A 20,408-nucleotide genomic window follows, 5' to 3' on the forward strand; every position below is an offset into this window, starting at 1 on the left:
TACTACTAATACTACTATTACTATTACTACTACTACTACTACTACTACTACTACTACTACTACTACTACTACTACTACAACAACTACTACTGCTACTGCCACTAACAACAATAATAACAACAATAAGAAGAAGAAGAAGAAGAACAGTAACATCAACAACAACAATAACAATATCAATTAATAATACTAAACAAAAATAACGATAATGATGCTGACGACGACGACAATAATGCAATATACCTGTAAGTTTGTGTACTGTTAATTTGTACTTACGTTTCGACTGTGTGGCGTGTGTTGTTACTGATCCATCTGTAAAATAATATACTAGTAGAGGTTAGGTCCACATTAAAAAACGAAGCGATAATAAATCCCCAGACGGCAAGGCGTATACGGTTATAAGAACCAGCCAATCAGAGATGGTACATTTAATCGTGAAATAGGACATTAAAGTAAAGTTTGTTTTATTTAACGACGCCGCTAGAGCACATTGATTTTTTATCTTATCATCGGCTATTGGACGTCAAACATATGGTCATTCTGACACTGTTTTTAGAGGAAACCCGCTGTCGCCACATAGGCTACTCTTTTTACGACAGGCAGCAAGGGATCTTTTATTTGCGCTTCCCACAGGCAGGATAGCACAAACCATGGCCTTTGTTGAACCAGTTATGGATCACTGGTCGGTGCAAGTGGTTTACACCTACCCATTGAGCCTTGCGGAGCACTCACTCAGGGTTTGGAGTCGGTATCTCGATTAAAAATCCCATGCCTCGACTGGGATCCGAACCCAGTACCTACCAGCCTGTAGACCGATGGCCTGCCACGACGCCACCGAGGCCGGTGAAATAGGACATTAAAAAAGTAGATCAAGCTTTCAAAATCAGGGTATATTAATCGGCCTCGGTGGCGTCGTGGTTAAGTAATCGACCATAACGCTGGTAGGTACAGGGTTCGCAGCACGGTACCGGCTCCCACCCACCCAGAGCGAGTTTTAACGACTCAGTGGGTAGGTGTAAGACCACTACAACCTCATCTCTCTCAACAACAAACAACTAACCCACTGTGCTTGACAGACAACCCACTTAGCTGCTCAAGGTGTATGCCCAGGACAGCGTGTTTGAACCTTAATTGGGTATAAGCACGAAAATAAGAATGAATGAATACTAATCAAAATAATTCTGGAGATAGTAAACATTCATATGTAATTTTTAAAATATAAAAAGGTAACGAAGCGTGGGGGGGGTGGGGGTTTTGAGGGGGGGGGGGTGTTTTTGTTTTTTTGGGGGGTAGGAGGTATTTATTTGTTTGTTTGGCTTTTATGTGTGGGTTGTTTGGTTGCTCATTGTCATCTAGGTGTCTTGTTTGCAGTTTCAGGGAGCGGTTCTTGACTACGATATATGGTTCCAAATCGGCCTGTAGAATGACTACTACTTCATAAGCGCTCCCGTACAGGCGCTAAAACGTTCTACAGGCATAGGCGTACAGGCTCCCTTTTGTTTGGAGGAAATGGGGGCAGGCTGGTTTTTGTTCGAATTAAACGAAAATGCCCGAACCTGGATAACAGCATTTATTTATATTATCATTACTGCCAAACAACTATATAGGGTTGCAAAAGAATCACTATGCATTTGTATATGGATTACAACTAATTTTGCTGATAAATCCATTAAGCAAAGAAAGAAATGTTTTATTTAACGACGCACTTAATACATTTTATTTACGGTTATATGGCGTCAGACATACGGTTAAGGACCACACAGACATTGAGAGAGGAAACCCGCCGTCGCCACTTCATGGGCTACTATTTTCGATTAGCAGCAAGTGATCTTTTATATGCACCATTCCACAGACAGGGTAGTACATACCACGGCATTTGATATACCAGTCGTGGTGCACTGGCTGGAACGAGAAATAGCCCAATGGGCCCACCGACGGGAATCGATCCCACACCGACCGCGCATCGAGCGAGCGCTGTACCACTGGGCTACGTTTCGCCCCAAAATCCATTTAGCAATTCCAGTTTTGATACCACTGGAATTCAGCTAGCCAATGAACCATTTGACACGTGCTTACGTCACCTGACGGTTTAAGCACGTCTTTAATGGGGTCACTCTCAGAGATACCCGGGAAATGCGTCCAAGACGGGGGGAGGGGGGAGGGCGGAACGTAGCCCAGTGGTAAAGTGTAAAGTATATCAAAGACCGTGGTATGTGTTATCCTGTCTGTGGGATGGTGCATATAAAAGATCCCTTGCTGCTAATCGAAAAGAGTAGCTCATGAAGTGGCGACAGCGGGTTTCCTCTCTCATTATCTGTGTGGTCCTTAACCATATGTTTGACGCCATATAACCGTAAATAAAATGTGTTGAGTGCGTCGTTAAATAAAACATTTCCTTTTTTCTTTTCCAAGACAGAGGGATAGTGAAAATAGAAAGGCTATGGATTTTTTTCTTGAGTTAAAGTTTGTTTTGATTAACGACACCAAAAGAGCTCATTGATTAATTAATCATAGGTTATTGGTTGTCAACATTTGATAATTCTGACACGTAGTCATCAGAGGAAACCCGCCAGATTTTTCCTAATGCAGCAAGGGATCTTTTATACGCACTTTCCCACAGACAAAAAAGCTCATACCACGGCCTTTATCCAGTTGTGGTGTACTAGTTGGAACGATAAAAACACCAATCAGTTGAACGGATCCACCGAGGTGGTTCGATCCTGTGACACGAGCACCTGAATCGAGCACTCAAACGACTGAGCTAAATCCCCCCCCCCCCCCCCTTTTTTAAATAGAAAAAGAAAAGAAAAAAGAAAGCATTATATGAGAGGGAGTTGATTTATTGTTAGTAGATTTTAAAATAAATCCAAATACAAAAGTGTTAGCGTCAGGCCTAAATATGGAAAGAATTAAGTAGATAGATAGATAAACAAAAAATAATAATAATAAAATAAAATAAAATAAAATAATTAATTAATTAAAAAAAATAATAAATAAAACGCAAACATCCCACACACAAAAAAACCCACTAAAAATAAAACCATAGAGCAAATATAAAAACAAACAAAAAATAAAATAAAATACTACTACTACTACTACTACTACTAAGTTACTACTACTACTACTACTACTACTACTACTACTACTACTACTACTAAGCTACTACTACTACTACTACTACTACTACTACTACTACTACTACTACTACTACTACTACTAAGCTACTACTACTACTACTACTACTAAGTTACTACTACTACTACTACTACTACTACTAAGCTACTACTACTACTACTACTACTACTACTACTACTGCTACTGTTACTGCTACTACTACTACTACTACTAATAATAATAATAATAATAATAATAATAATAATAAAATATTTTAATAAATAATAATAATTTGGATAGTTAGAGAGAAATTAACTAAAGCCCTGGACTTAGCTAGTTCAGCATCACTCAGTTAACATATAAAATAAATTCAAAGGTATTCGACTAAATTAAATCAAAGTTAAAATATCTAAGCACATCGGCCTAATATTAAAATATATTATTATATTTCGGTACAGACCGAAATGATAAGCCAAGATTTAAATATAGCATACCATAAAAATGGCATACAACATTAAAATAATATAAAAACACGTAACAATACAAATCTTCTGCTAGAGATAAGATTAAAACCAACTAGGCTTGTACTACAAATGATAAAATATAATTAACTCCCATGTTACGTGGGTAAGAGTAGACCTATATGAAAGAGTCTTGTGCGGATTCAGGGGAGGGAAGGCACGGCGGAGCAGGGGGTGGGTGGGGGTTCTAGCCCCTCCAATAATTCTGAATAAAAAATATGATTGGTAGTAAATCTTAAAACAGAGATGAATTTTACTTACAGAATGCAAGAAATTTCATTTTAGGACATCAAGTTTTTTAAATTTTACGGGAGAGCATACCCATGAACCCCTAGAAAATTTGCTTTCACCCTCGATCTGAGTCAGCGCCCTTCCACCCGTGAAAGTCCAATGTCTACTTGCTTCTGCCGTGCCTAGGGGAGGGTGTGAGAGCCTGTTTTCCGTTCTAGCCAGCACTACACGACTGGCATATCAAACGCCGTCATATGTAATACGTTTTGTCGTATAATGCATACAAAGGACTCCTTTTCTCCTAATCAGAAGCTGTACCTTTCCATTTGATGTTAGCGGGTTTCCTCTCGTACTTCCCATAGGAAGTATCACAATCGGAGGGGTGGACGACCTGTCATCGGCCCCTCCCCTTTTTCATGCCCTACCTCCCCTTCACAAAATTCTGGATTCGACCCCTATAATTACTACATGTTATATATCAAGTTTAATGTTTACATTTTAAATAGTATTACACTGAGATGTGTTTCAACAACAATCAATCCTCTCCTTTGAGTTAAATAATGCAGTTTTGAAATACCAGTTTGAGTGTCATAATACAAGAAGATTGACTTGAAAAGGGGGTTGGGATGTATCCCAGTGGTAAAGCGCTCGCTTGATGCGTAATCGGTTTGAGATCGATCCCCGTCGGGGGGCCACAGGGCTATTTCTTGTTTCGGCCAGTATACCGCGTCTTGTATATCAAATGTCGTGGTATGTGCTATCCTGTCTCTTGAATCGTGCATATGAAAGGATCCCTTGCTACTAATGGAAAAATGTTGCGAGTTTCCTCTCTGAGACTATATGTGAAAATTACCAAATGTGCTCTACTGATGTCGTTGAACAAAACTAAAAACTTGAGAAACATCAGCCTACACCTCTGCAACTCTATTTCTCGTTCCAGCCAGTGCACCACGACTGGTATATCAAAGGCCGTGGTATGTACTACCCTGTCTGTGGGATGGTGCATATAATATAAAATATCCCTTGCTGCTAATCGGAAAGAGTAGCCCATGAAGTGGCGACAGCGAGTTTCCTCTCACAATATATGTGTTGTTCTTAACCATATGTCTGACGCCATATAACCGTAAATAAAATGTGTTGAGTACGTCGTTAAATAAAACATGTCTTTCTTTCTTTTTTTCTCTGCAGCTCAAGAATAACAAACTAACTGGTTATGATTTAGATTTTTTAGTGTAGATGTTCATGCACGCCATATCTAATAACAATATAATATGCATGTACACGGGTATGACTAGTTTACGAAGGTACGTCATGTTTTAAAGGTTGATTAGTAGAAGAGAAAGTTGATCTACAAACTAGGATGACGCTTTCTCATTCCACCACGTGACCCAGGTACGGTTGTAACAAGAGAAGGTAAATCCTGTTTAACAAACACATATTATACATACTTGTATCTTCATTTTAGATGTTATTTGTTTTCTGGGGTGGATGTTTTTTGGGGGTGGATTGCAGGGACAATCCAGGATTTTGTAAAGAGGGGTGGGGGGTTACAATAATTCCAAAAGGGGCAATTGTCGAAGGCAAATAAGTCGAGATTGCAAAAGGAGCCAGATTTGTAGGCGGTTCGGGGGATGCTTCTCGGGAATATACATAAAAATGCCCCGAGATGCAAGTTGTGGTGCACTGGTTGGAACGAGAAAAAAACATAATTAGGTGAATGGATTTACCGAGGTGTTTCGATCCTACGGCGCATGCACCTCGGGTGAATCAGCTAAATCCCGCCCTCATGTACACCCATAATGACACACATGTCAGATAATTTTTAAGACAATTTTAATATATATTTTGTATATTTTAAGCAGGAAACTGTAACCATTTTTTAGTGAAACATTTCTCAGATTATTAAAGCATTAGCTCACTGGATAAATCCATTTAGCAAAGAAAGAAATGTTTTATTTAAAGACGCACTCAACACATTATATTTACTGTTATATGGCGTCGGTTAAGGACCACACAGATTTAGAGAGAGGAAACTCGCTGTCGCCACTTCATGGGCTACTCTTTTCGATTAGCAGATAGGGTTATTTTATATGCATCATCACACAGACAGGGTAGTACATACCACGGCCTTTGATATACCAGTCGTGGTGCACTGGCTGGAACGAGAAATAGCCCAGACCGACCGCGCATCGAGAGAGCGCTTTACCATGGGGCTACGTCTCGCTCATGTATTGGATGAAGTTTCACTGGTGTAGTCAGAGGAGATGGGGCGGGGCGGCATAAGGACCCACTCACATGGGGCTCGGGGAAGGGGAAGGCTATATATATATATATATATATATATATATATATATATATATATCACTTTAATTTTTGTTTTAATCAAGTCAAGCAATAAAGACACAAAAAGATCCTTACTTTACAGCCTGTAACTGTATCATTGATCTATGTCAAATATCATGCAACATAATTCTATTTGTTTTGTCGTTCAGATAAAAAATAAAATTCGTCCCAGGTGACACCACTTGCCATACCAGAGCAATGTCCTCTCCATTAGGAAACGAGCACGTTAATAGAGTAGGGTAAACGAGCACGTTAATAGAGTTCATGGATTCAGATCAAATGAGATTCTGTTATTCCAGAACCCAAAACCGTGTGTGTTAAAAAATACTGGACGGGGGGGGGGGGGGGTGCTACCAATGAATGAAATTAAATAAAATGTGTTATTATTTCACAACCCCCATTCTGGAGTAACAAAAAACCTGTGAGATCCCCTCCAGTATAAAGCCTTGGCTACGCCAGTGTTGGGTCTCCTCGAGTACTGTCACTCTTCTTTTTAGGACGACTTGCATCCTGTGTAACGGATCATTGCTCTCTCTCGAATGCTCATCTGATGAGTAAAGGACAAACGACTCTCCTCATAGCAAACAGGAAAAAGTGATTATATATTAGAAAGAAGACAAGTCTTGGTCATCGGTTATACAGGGTGCTCGCATCGCTCGCCATCGCTGCTATCCTGTATTTGTGTCATCCTTAACCATAATATTATGTTCAATGCCATATAACAATAAGTAAAAATCTGTTTCTCTCTCTCTCTCTCTCTCACACACACACACACACAAAACAACAAACTCACTCTCCTCCTCCTCCTCCTCTCTCTCTCTCTCTCTCTCTCTCTCTCTCTCTCTCTCTCTCTCTCTCTCTCTCTGTCTCTCTCTCTCTCTCTCTCTCTCTCTCTCTCTCTCTCTCTCTCCTCTCTCTCTCTCTCTCTCTCTCTCTCTCTCTCTCTCTCTCTCTCTCTCTCTCTCTCTCTCTCTCTCTCTCTCTCTCTCTCTCTCTCTCTCTCTCATCTGTCTTATTTGTCCGACTGCCTCAATGTTTATTGTTTATCTGCCCACTCTCCTCTTTAGCTCTTGGTTTGTTGCTCATGTGGTATGACATAAAAATAGAATAAAAAATAATTAAAATTTACAGATATAGTTCATAGAAAATAAGTGGTTACTACCTGGCCTCGGGGCGGGACGTGGCTCAGTGGTACAGCGCTCGCCTGATGCGCGATCGATCTATGATCGATTCCCGTCGGTGGGCCCAGTGGGCAATTTCTCGATCCAGCCAGTGCTCCACAACTGGTGAAACAAAAGCTGTGGTATGTACTATCCTGTTTATGGGATGGTGCATATAAAAGATCCCTTGCTGCTAATCGAAAAGAGTAGCCCATGAAGTGGAGACAGCGGGTTTCCTCTCTTAATATCTGTGTGATCCTTAACCTTATGTCCGACGGCATATGACCATAAATAAAATGTGTTGAGTGCGTCGTTAAATAAAACATTTTCTTCATTCATTCGGCCTGGGCAGAATAAAGCCGATATCTTAAGACAGTAACCAGTTATTTTACTTATTCTGCAATCCTATATATAATTCAAAAACCATTTTATTATCAGACTTTACGTTTCCTGGGGCAGTAGGCTATTACGCGTTGAATACGTTATCGCCTACAATAGCTACACATCAAAACAAAACAGTGCTTAAAATACAGCAATTTATTTCTTATTTTTAAAGGGACACACCCTAGTTACGGCTATTTGTTAACCATTACGGCGTTGTTTTTCGCTATTAAACCCTATTTTTCACAAATAAAATTGCACTTTACTTACATTTTATTATTTAGAATACACATTTCCATTCACCTGAAGTGCTTTTTGGTAATCCTGATGTTTGTAAAACCACGAAATGCATTTTTTGCATTTTTTCACAAGACGTGCTGTCGAGAAAAAACCGTTAAGCAAGCGAGGTCCAATCTATTTTTAGAGAGAATATTTCCATTTCAATGTCACAGACGTTGGTATATCACGTGACCGTTACCATTTTGGTTCGGTTTGTTTTGTCGTGCACGGTTCGCGCAACCAACATCCGATTTGTTGTTGTTCATTTGTGAGATTTTTCTTCACAGTTCGTGAACATTTTCAGTAACAATAAAGTTCAGACAAGTAAGTGTCTCAATACAAAACGTTACAAACCCTTAAAACCAATAATTTTGCTAAGTCTTACGATATCTGGAGAGGGGATACAACCAGGACAGAACAGTTGGAACATGTCCAGGAGAGGTGAAACGAACGCACCCCAAGTCTGTGAAATTTGTCGTGACGTAGGCATTGTTGTGCTTCGAGCGACATCTACCGGTGACATCAGTATACAAACTTTCAAAATTATTTCAAGCCATTGGGACATGGGGATTCCCATGGTATTTATCGATATAAAACCTGCTTTTTCACTCCATTTGACAAAAACGTGATCTAAGTGTGTTACAGGTTTGTAGATTAACCAAATTATAATTTATTTTCGCTGGATGGAACTAGGGTGTGCGGCTTTAAGATAAATATTGTCTTCGAAACATTTTTAAAAAATCAAAACCAGTCTGAAATTCCACGTGCTCCTTTATTTCTTTCCATCAGTATACTGTCCTAGCCTAAAAACTAGAATCAGCAGCTTTAATGTATTACATAAGGGGTGGGACGTAACCCAGTAGTAAAGCGCTCGCTTGATGCGCGGTCGGTTTAGGATCAATCTCCGTCGGTGGCCCCATTGGGCCATTTCTCGTTCCAGCCAGTGCTCCACAACTGGTGTAACAAAGGCCGTGGTATGTACTATTCTGTCTGTGGCATGATGCATATAAAAGATCCCTTGCTGCTAATCGAAGAGTAGCCAATGAAGTGGCGACAGCTGCTTTCTTCTCTATATATCTGTATGGTCCTTAACCAAATGTCTGACGTAAATAAAATGTGTTGAGTGCGTAGTTAAATAAAACATTTCCTTCGTATTACATCATAATAATATTACCAAACACTGTCATATAATAGGTTATTTGTGCAATTTTAATACCTAATAACTACTTATGGATATTTTATTACACCATATTATAAAACATTGTCATATAGTGTATTTTATCTGTGTATTTTAAATATTTACATTAAAAAAGTATTAATATGATATAATTACACCATAATATTACCAAACATTGTCGTATATAGTGTATTTTATCGGTACCTTTTAACTATTTATTAATATATTATTACACCATATTACAATACATTGTCATATAGTGTATTTTATCTGTGCATGTTTAATACCTACTAACAAGTTATTCCTATATCATTACACAATATTATTGTGATAATAACAAAGGGAGCGAGCGTTGGGCATGGTTTAAAGGGGGACTTCGCAAAGCCAAGTTGCTAGGACCTTCAGAGTCCATCCATCAACTATTGGACGACTTGTTGAACGTCATCAACAGACCGGGAGTATCCGTGATCGACCTCGACCTGGCCAACGTCCCGTTACGACCCCACGCCAAGATCGGCAGATTCGACGACACCACCTCCGTGACCGGTTCAGAACTGCGACGATAACAGCAAGCAACACGGTAGGACGTCATGGAAGGCCTATCCATCCGATGACGGTCATCCGTCGACTCAGAACGGCTGGACTCAGATGCAGCCGTTTCACCGGATTTGAACCCAATTGAACACATGAGGGATGAGTTAGGACGTCGTGTACGTCACCGCCAGCCACCACCGCGTAACGTCGCTGAGCTTGCACGGGCCTGGCAGGGGGAGTGGAGGAACATTCCTGTGGATTATTTGAGATGTTTGTGCCAATCCTTTCCCCGTCGTCTTCACGCATGTTCACGGGCCAATGGTGGACACACCAGGTACTGACCTTGATATGGGGGGTTGAACTTTTCGATTACAAATGCAACTCGATTACTGATGATAACTGGCCATGTTTTCATGTGAATGTATCTCATGAATACCAGTCATTAATGTCATATTACATTATCCATCAATTCATTAATAGTTTGTCGTTATTTGCAATGAAAAGTTGGTTTTGCGTTTTCATTGTTTCAGTATATATACATGTATATAAACTCAACAACAGAAATGGCATAACATTTATAAATTAACCTATTTTAATTAATTAGTATTCACATCTGAAATGTTTACCATTTACAAACAACATAAACTCATCAACCTTGGCCTTAACATAACAGGAGGTTACATTCCGCCCCCTTTTTTATTCAAATAATATGTTTCAAAGTGCGGACACAGAGTTCACGGTTATTCAACAGTTTGTTAAAGAATAAATACCCAATGGCGTACCCGAGACTCCATTGCCGCACTCGTGAATCCTGACGTCAGTGAGCTGTCTAAAGCCTGGAGGTACTACCACCGTCTTGCCCGTACCGTCCTTGTTCATGCGCATTAGGTAGCTGTGCAAGAGAATAAAATACCAATGAGGACCCTTGAGCACATATTATATACAAATATGCCTGTAGGGTGTATATACTACCAAATCAAATCCCATAGACGACAATGGTAACACATGTGGCTAAAACTCCCAATCGTATCAATCGACATAAACGCCACAGATATAAATACTACAACCTCTCACCCTTAAAGTAAATCAGAAATAATTGGGGATCAAACTGCTCAATTCAGAGATAAAGGGTAGCGTCTATGACTGCCTTAGTTCCGCACAAAATTTGAGTACTTTTTGTTACAGGTACCCCATACATGTTTCAGGCAAAAGGCTACTTGACACAATGGTACTAGATGACCAACACACCCACATCTGTCACCAATCACAGGACTTGTGGTGTTAACTTATCTATCAAAAATTGAGTGCACCTCAAACTTTGACCCAGCAGGACGTTATTTGGTTTAGTACTACCTGTAGAAACTGGGGAACGGTGGACATGTGCCCCCCACTCGAGGACGAAAATTTGTCCTGCTCAATATCAATAAAGGTAAAAATACAATTTGTGTCCTCTCCACACTATGGTGGCTGTGACCCCACTAGAGGTCCCCCCCCCCCCCCCCCCCCAAAACACACACATTCCAGGTGTCATTCCTACGGACTTGTATATAAATTTTGTATAAAAAAAACCCACGTAAAATAACATTGACAAACACTTCTATTACATTACTGATGTAGAGCGCAATAACCTGTGATATCTTTAATATTTTAATTAATTTTATGAAGTACCCGATATCTTACTGGGCCGGGGGGGGGGGGGTGGGGGGGGGGGGGTGGGGGACGGGACGTAGCCCAGTGCTAAAGCGCTCGCTCGATGCGTGATCGGTCTGGGATCGATTGGGCCCATTGGGTTATTTCTCGTTCCAGCCAGTGCACAACGACTGGTATATCAAAGACCGTGGTATGTGATATCCTGTCTGTGAGATGGTGCATATAAAAGATCCCTTCCTGCTAATCAAAAAGAGTAGCCCATGAAGTGGCGACAGCGGATTTCCTCTCTCAATATCTGTGTGGTCCTTAACCATATATCTGACACCATATAATCGTAAATAAAATGTGTTGAGTGCGTCGTTAAATAAAACATTTCCTTCCTTTATTGGACCAGGCGTGTTCCAGTCTGTGTAGGAGAGGTAGTTTCCGAACACCTGTAGTGAGTACATGTGAGACGCGTCGTTTTGTAGGACCAGGCGGCGGTTATCTCCTCCTCCCCCCCCCCCCCTCCCCTCCCCTTCCCCCGATATAACGTGACTCACTGTGTGTTCCAGTCTGTGTAGTAGAGGTAGTTTCCGAACACCTGTAGTGAGTACATGTGAGACGCGTCGTTTTGTAGGACCAGGCGGCGGTTATCTCCTCCTCCCCCCCCCCTCCACTCCCCTTCCCCCTATATAACCTGACTCACTGTGTGTTCCAGTCTGTGTAGTAGAGGTAGTTTCCGAACACCTGTAGTGAGTACATGTGAGACGCGTCGTTCTGTAGGACCAGGCAGCGGTTATCTGCTCCTCCCCCCTCCCTTACCCTTCCCCCGATATAACCTGACTCACTGTGTGTTCCAGTCTGTGTAGGAGAGGTAGTTTCCGAACACCTGTAGTGAGTACATGTGAGACGCGTCGTTTTGTAGGACCAGGCGGCGGTTATCTCCTCCTCCCCCCCCCCCTTCCCTCCCCTTCCCCCGATATAACGTGACTCACTGTGTGTTCCAGTCTGTGTAGTAGAGGTAGTTTCCGAACACATGTAGTGAGTACATGTGAGACGCGTCGTTTTGTAGGACCAGGCGGCGGTTATCTCCTCCTCCCCCCTCCCCTCCCCTTCCCCCGATATAACCTGACTCACTGTGTGTTCCAGTCTGTGTAGTAGAGGTAGTTTCCTAACACCTGTAGTGAATACATGTGAGACGCGTCGTTCTGTAGGACCAGGCGGCGGTTACCTCCGTTCAGGTCGACCACTTCGATGTTGTTGGTGCAGCCGTCGGTGAAGTACAGCTTGTGAGCTAAAGACAAACAGAATGCATCGGTAGACTTGGGGGTGGGGTTGTTTTGTTTTAAAAGAATTTCAGATTTCGAAGTACATTTTAAACAGAATTGTTTTAGATATATGTGTAATGATAGGTAAACATATTAGATAGACAGAGACATGTATTAGGTATGGATGGGCGGATGGATGGATGGATGGATGGATGGACGGACGGGTGGACGGACAGATGGAGAGATGGACTGATGGATGGTCTTGAAAGTAAAATCCCAGATCAACACTGGTCTACGTGAGACTTTCATCAACATCAAACCGCTTATCGGGAACCACTAATGAGACGAATCAAAACAAAACCAGTTTTATTAATATCTGGCAATACTAGACCTTTTGTCCAGGATGGTCACGCCTGGAACGTACAGCATATAGAAGCATCAAATCATTTGATAACCTTTTAATTTCCCTTTCTTGTTCTTATTATTATTAATTGTTAAAACAAAATGTTGGCGTGTTCTGTGCAATTTCATTTCAACTTCCATTTCAACTTATTTTCGTGCTTATAGCCAATTAAGGTTCAAGCACGCTGTCCTGGGCACACACCTCAGCTATCTGGGCTGTCTGTCCAGGACAGTGGGTTAGTTGTTACTTGATTAGTGAGAGAGAAGAGGGTGTAGTGGCCTTACACATACCCACTGAACCATTAAGAAATCGCTCTGGGTTGGAGTCGGTATCGGGTTGCGAACCCTGTACCTACCAGCCTGTCTAGTTCGATGGCTTAACCACTTCGCCAACAAGGCCGGTGTTCTGGGCAAGCTGCAAATACGTTCTATTTTATCTCTATTTATGAACTTTAGTTGATTATGCGTTAAATGCATCAACATATCCATATCATCATACCATAATGGGGCGGGACGTCGTCCAGTGGTAAAGCGCTCGCTTGATGTGCGGTCGGTTTAGGATCGACCCCCGTCGGTGGCCTAATTGGGCTATTGCTCGATCCAGCCACTGCTCCACAACTGGTGTAACAAAGGCCGTGGTATGTACTATCCTGTCTGTGGGATTGTCACGGGGATCCTATAATACCCGTAACTGAATGAAACATGATTATCCAAATATCTCTCCTAACTGTATATCTATTAGATCTCTCTGTAACGGGCGGTTATACCCGCTTCTGGCTCGTCTAGGTATGATCAGAGATACGATCTTATATAAAGTATATGTAATATAGCACGTTTAGTTCACTAGAAAACACAACAAAAACACAATACACTTTGGAATCTGTATTAACCTACGCTGACAAATGTACTGCCGCAGTAGTTAATTAACAACAACAAATAATAACTACCCAGAACTGATCACTTAATTAGTTAATCTCTAGGTGTCTAGTTTACACAATATGCTAATCACTTCACCGTGACACAACACCCACACGTATGATAATTGAGAACCGCTGCCAGGGGAACTTAATTAATAAAGGCATTACAACTCTATTCCTAACTGGTTAATTTTTAATTAACCCTAACTACTCATTCAATAACCTTGTAATACAGACTTAATACTGGTACCTATCACAATACAGACAATAACCTACAGTTTACCTAGGTCCTCTAGGATGACTGGATAAGCTTTATATATATATATATATATATATATATATATATATATATATATATATATATCAGAACGGTGAGCCTACAGTATACTGCGTCAGATGACCGGCAGCACCGTCTAATAATATTGGTATAATACAGTATTAAAATATTTAAAGTCACATCAATCACAACAAGGTTATACAACAGAGCAGAAATTATATTTACCAAGTCCAAACGGACTAACATTCCCCCTGGAAGCCTTCCTATGTTTCTTCCCGATATCTCTAAAACCCTAGCTATTTATTCAAAACTCTCAGAGACAGCGAATATCGCCTGGGGGCACAACGCGGTACCTCACCTATCATCTGATATTTCCACCTCTCCCAGAGTCGGTTTATTTTCTTAGATCGCCAGACTGGCTGTCGCCATTCCGCGAGCAATCCCCTGGCCATAAAAAGCACTACCGGAGTTATTACGTAACTACTGGCCACGTGGCCTCCACACTTGCGCTGGGTGTGTATTAGACGCTCGACGACCGTCGCGCAAAGGTATCACGTAACAAGTTGCCCATCTGGGCTTAAGTGCAATTTGGAACTGCACACGGTCCTCTAAAACAAGTAATATCGCCACAGGCGAAAACAAAATTAAGAGCATGATCCGTCACTCACCCCCACCTCAAAAAGGATATTTCCTCTACTCTAGGAATAGGGAAATATACTACATTTAAACAAAATGTGCGTTAATCGACGCATCCGGGCATTTATAACACATATAATAATAAGGTGACTACCAGTAATCACACCGAGTCTCTGAGTCCCTGGTATACAAATAAAATATATAAAAACAAAACAGAAATCAAGAATGTCAACACATTATCATAACGTTCAACTTCGGGACAGGGCATCAGCGATTACATTAGATGTGCCCTTGATATGTTCAATGGTAATTGGGAATTCCTGCAGAAGAAGACTCCATCTCAAAACTCTCTGGTTGGTGGCTTTCATTCTGTGAATGAAAGTGAGCGGATTATGATCAGTAAAGACCACCACTTGATGCACTGCCGATTTCACGTAGATCTGAAAATGCTTCAGAGCTTGTACCATGGCCAAAGCTTCCTTCTCTATAGTGAAATAGTTCACCTGGTGTTTGTCAAACTTTTTGGAGAAGAAACTTACAGGATGGTCCAGTCCATTTTTGTCTTCCTGGAACAGCACAGCTCCAGCTCCCACGTCACTGGCATCCACAGCTAGCTTGAAAGGCATTCGGTAGTCTGGTGCTGCCATCACGGGAGACGAGGAGAGCATCTGCTTGAGACGGTTGAATGACTTCTCGCATTCATCTGACCATTGGAACTTCGTTTCCTTCTTTAGCAGCGATGTGATGGGGGCCGCTACCGTCGCAAATTTAGCACAGAAACGACGATAATAACCGGCCATACCAAGGAACCGGCGAACTTCACGACGGTTGGTCGGTGCAGGGTACTGGCTGATGCTGAGTGTCTTGGCCTGCAGTGGGGCGACGCAACCATGTCCGACAGTATGACCTAAGTAGGTCACTGAAGCTTTCACGAATTCACATTTGCCCAGGTTCACAGTCAAGTTAGCTTTCTGTAGGCGACTGAATAATTGTTGTAACCCGGTTAAATGTTCATCCCAAGTGTCGGTGGCTAACACCACATCGTCCAGATATACACTGACGTTTTCTAGGTCTGATAACACCTGGTTCATCATCCTTTGAAAGGCAGCAGGGGCAGTCTTCAAACCAAATGGCATCACTCGGAATTGGAAGAGGCCGTCAGGTGTGATGATCGCCAGAATGTCCTTAGCTTCCTCCGTTAATGGAATGGCATAAAAACCCTTCAGTAGGTCCAATTTGGTGATGTATTGCGCGTGTCCAACTCGGTCGATGCAATCGTCAAGGCGGGGTAGAGGGTAGGCATCTGCCTTGATGAGTTGATTCACGCGACGTAGGTCAGCGCACACCCGGAAACTGTTATCTTCCTTTTGAATCAGAATAACAGGTGATGCCCACTGACTGTTTGATGGTTCCAGAATGTCGTGTTCCAACATGTAATCTATCTCCTTTTTTAGTGCCGCACGTTTTACAGGATTTATCCGATAGGCATGCTGTCGAATCGGTGTAGCGTTGGATTCCAAGCGCACATCCTGGATTAAGGTATTGGTAACCGTTGGAAAGTCCTGACAAATGGAAACATTGTCTTGTATCAACGTAGTCAACTTTGCTCGCTGGGTGCTGTCAAGGTGCTGTAGATAAGAACTCAAGTCTGCTAGAATCTGGCTGTTGGTTAACTTGATCTCTGCAGTCTTGACGTCATCACAGGAAGTTGAGTGACTCTCAATTTGGACAGGCAACACTGGAACTATCAACAGTCTGTCAAAATAACCTTTTAGCAAATTGATGTGACAATACCTACTTTTCCTAACCCTATCAGGAGTGTTTATCACATACCCTGTCTCATTAACCCGTTTGTGCACAACATAGGGACCGAAATACCTGTTCTGTAATGAACCCCGTTTAATGGGAAGGTACAGCAGCACTTTATCCCCTGGTTTAAATTCCCGACTCTTAGCCTTCCTATCAAACACTGATTTTATTTTGCTCTGAGCATAGCTCAGATGCTTCCTAGCCAGTTTGGTCGCCTGCCACAACCTATCTCTAACTCTCTCTACATAAATCAGCAGGTTTTCGGCATTATCCTTGTCTAACCAACTATCTTTTACCAATTTGAGAGGGCCTCGGGCTGAATGCCCATAGACCAACTCAAATGGGGTGAATCCTAAGGATTCTTGCTTAGCATCCCGTGCTGTGAACAACACGAAAGGAATTGACTGGTCCCAGTCAGTACCATTGTCGAAACAATGGCAGCGGAGCATACTTTTCATGCTCTGGTGGAAACGTTCTATTGCGCCCTGGCTCTCAGGGTGGAATGCAGCAGAACGAATCTGTCGTATATCTAACATAGACAGTACTTGCTGGATTAACTTGCTCATAAAGTTCGTACCCCGGTCGCTTTGAATTTCACCTGGTAAACCCGTGTACGTGAAGTACTTAAGCAGCGCACTAGCTACAACAGACGCAGTAACCTTCCTTAAGGGAATCGCCTCTGGAAAACGCGTAGTTAAGCACATAATTGTTAACAAGAATTGGTTGCCTGAACGCGTTTTCGGTAATGGCCCCACGACATCTATCGGAATATAATGTACTTCTTTCACGTTAATAAATATACATTTTCGTTCTCAAAATATACGTACTGCTGTTTTGGGTCCAACACGATCTCGCGCGGTTTGTCAAGCTGGCTGTTTATGATGGTCTTGTACCCCGTGCCGTCCAGCTTCATCATGGAAATGGTGTCGGTGCCGTCGTCGGATACGAACAGAAGTCGGTTTAGTGGGTGAACCTCGATTTTTTCTAAGTCAGAATCTGGTGACAGAACTGAACAGTCGGACATGAACAGGACGTTCTATAGTCCCAGTTTTGTCTCACAATTAATTAGCATATTTTATTAATACAAAACAAACACATCCACAGCTTCTATTAATTCCTGTCGTATGTGTCTGTTTGTCTTATAAGTTTTAAATATTCAAGGATAACCCGGATAATTTTATTAATGTGTGTATGATAAATCATAAATACTGGGCTATCGACATACTCGTGAAAAGTGTTGGTATCTAACTCGCTTTCGCTCGTCAGATACCAAAACTGTTAACTCATTTCATAAAAATGGTATGACAAGCTAGCTCGTTTAGTATTTTATATTTAATATGGAATTATATTTCTTTTCTTCTAATCCTCAAACAAAATTTGAATACACTGGGTCAAAAGGAATACTCATATGTGTTTACCTATATATATATATATACAGAGAGAGAGAGAGAGAGAGAGAGAGAGAGAGAGAGAGAGAGAGAGAGAGAGAGAGAGAGAGAGAGAGAGAGAGAGAGAGAGAGAGAGAGAGAGAGAGAGAGAGAGAGAGAGAGATTATTTCAGTTATTTCAAATTAATACTAAACATAGGTACTGGGTACGACTTGGCTAAGGAAGTGACGGGAGACTCAGTTTGGGAAGATCGTTCCTAGGCAGGGGTTCTATAATAAATAAACTAAACTATTATATATTTTGTGTTTGCCTCGAGTGTTAAATACAGATTGACACTATAGCTTTTATAAGCATAACAATAGAGTTAGCTCCCCTCTGATAAGCGGAATCATATAGCTGTGTTTCATGGGATAGCTCTGTGAAACGAGCTACTCTCGGCTTACTAATCTTCTAAAACTATACGTAGATCCCTTCTTTATTTTTTGGCGGACCGTTCAGAATTGCGCCTAATTTTCTTCCCAAAAATGCGCACCAATTCTCTTTGGCTTAATCATACGTGACTTTCTAAATTCCATAGCACCATACCACCCTCCACCTGTTACCGGCCCCTGTCGGACTGCTGGTGCTCCCTTGCTTCAACCTACCCCAACCCTTTCCTCTGCCAAGAACAGGCATGCGCTACAACAGCTTGTTCTGAATGTGCACGTTAAACACTCTGACCTGACCTGACCTGATAGCCCTGTCCCACATACTCAAGAGAAAAGTCTATTTACCGGTATATTAGAAGCTCATTGATGTATGTTTATCAGTTATATAGTTGACTGGTGTTGCTTTTATTATCATAGCATTCCCCAGGTAACAGAAGCTGGGTTTTAAAAATAATTTTTGGGTATTGAAGAGTACCCAAGTGAAAGTTTGTTTGTTTGTTTGTTTGTTTTGTTTAACGACACCACTAGAACACATTGATTTATTAATTATCGGCTATTGAATGTCAAACATTTGGTAATTCTGACATATAGTCTTAGAAAGGAAACCCGCGACCCCTGGCTTGTACTCGGGTATTTACGGTAAACAAGACACCCACCTACCTCACACAGCATTCCTGCGTCCTCCCTGTGGCTGTAGTCGATCAACACCTACCCCCCCCCCCCCCCCCAGGAGTTGTGTCTGCAGTTGGAGAGATTGGGCTCGTTACCCGTACACGTCACCTCGTCCAGCCAAATACGACTGGCACCGCTTGGTCGGTAGTAACTCCTTCCAATAGCGCCAGCACCCGTTCTGGGGTAAATTAAGACACAAAGAAGAAAATAAGGAGCAATCAAAACAAAAACCAGGCGATACTACAACTTTAATTATTATTTAATATTACTACATTTGTACCTAGAGGAATAGGATAAATAAAACAATAATGATAATATTCATCATCATCATCATCATCATCATCACCATTACCATTATCATCATCACCATCAACATCAACATATCAACAATAGTCATCACCATCATCACTATAATCATCATCATCACCATCACCATTACTATCATCATCATCATCATCACCATCATCATCACCATTACTATCATTATTATCATCATCATCACCATCATCACCATTATCATCATCATCATCATCAACACCATCATCATCATTACCATCACCATTATCATCATCATCACCATTACTATCACATCATCATCATCACCACCATATCATCACCATCATATCATCACCATCAACATCAACATATCAACAATATCATCACCTTCATCTTCTTCTTCTATCATCATCATCATCACCATCACCATTAATCATCATCATCATCATCATCATTACCATCATCATCACTGCTTACTATACGATTATCGTGCATAGAAAATATTTAAAAAACAAACATCATTTTAAAACTACGATATTTGGTGGTCTAACATCATCATCATGTTACTGTCATCATCATCGCTAGTCATCATATTTTCATCACCATCATCAAATAAATCATCATCATCACATCATCATCACCAGACAATCATCATTACAATCATCATTTCATCAAAATACATCATCATCATCATCATGCAGCCTTGTCATCATCACCATCAACTGCTCATCCATAATGATCAAACATCATCATCTCTAATCATCATCATAACATCTATCACCATCCCCTCACCATCATCACACATCACACATCACACGTACCTCATCATCCTGCCATTACCATCATCAATCATTTTACCATCAACAGATCAACAGTCAGATAGTCATCACCAACCTCATCACTGTTGGTCCCTGATCATCATCATCATCACCATCACCATGAGCTATCATCCAGCAAATCATCATC

At 41.3% G+C, this 20,408-nt stretch overlaps 1 protein-coding gene across 1 annotated transcript in view; it reads right to left on the reverse strand.

Moving 5' to 3' along the window:
• The window catches only part of LOC121383555 (low-density lipoprotein receptor-related protein 5-like), a 56,872-nt gene extending 36,480 nt beyond the window's left edge, over positions 1-20,392 (reverse strand). The window contains exons 1-5 of the mRNA XM_041513642.1: positions 20,337-20,392; positions 19,262-19,344; positions 17,481-17,674; positions 12,507-12,655; positions 10,520-10,629 (exon numbers count right to left, since the gene is read on the reverse strand). Of these exons, the coding sequence (XP_041369576.1) occupies positions 10,520-10,629; positions 12,507-12,655; positions 17,481-17,674; positions 19,262-19,344; positions 20,337-20,392 (592 nt within the window). The remainder of the gene's footprint in view (positions 1-10,519; positions 10,630-12,506; positions 12,656-17,480; positions 17,675-19,261; positions 19,345-20,336) is intronic.
• Between the last annotated feature and the right edge of the window lie 16 nt (positions 20,393-20,408).

Source organism: Gigantopelta aegis, chromosome 10 (genome assembly GCF_016097555.1).
Source record: "Gigantopelta aegis isolate Gae_Host chromosome 10, Gae_host_genome, whole genome shotgun sequence".
In the NCBI taxonomy this organism is placed as follows: domain Eukaryota; kingdom Metazoa; phylum Mollusca; class Gastropoda; order Neomphalida; family Peltospiridae; genus Gigantopelta; species Gigantopelta aegis.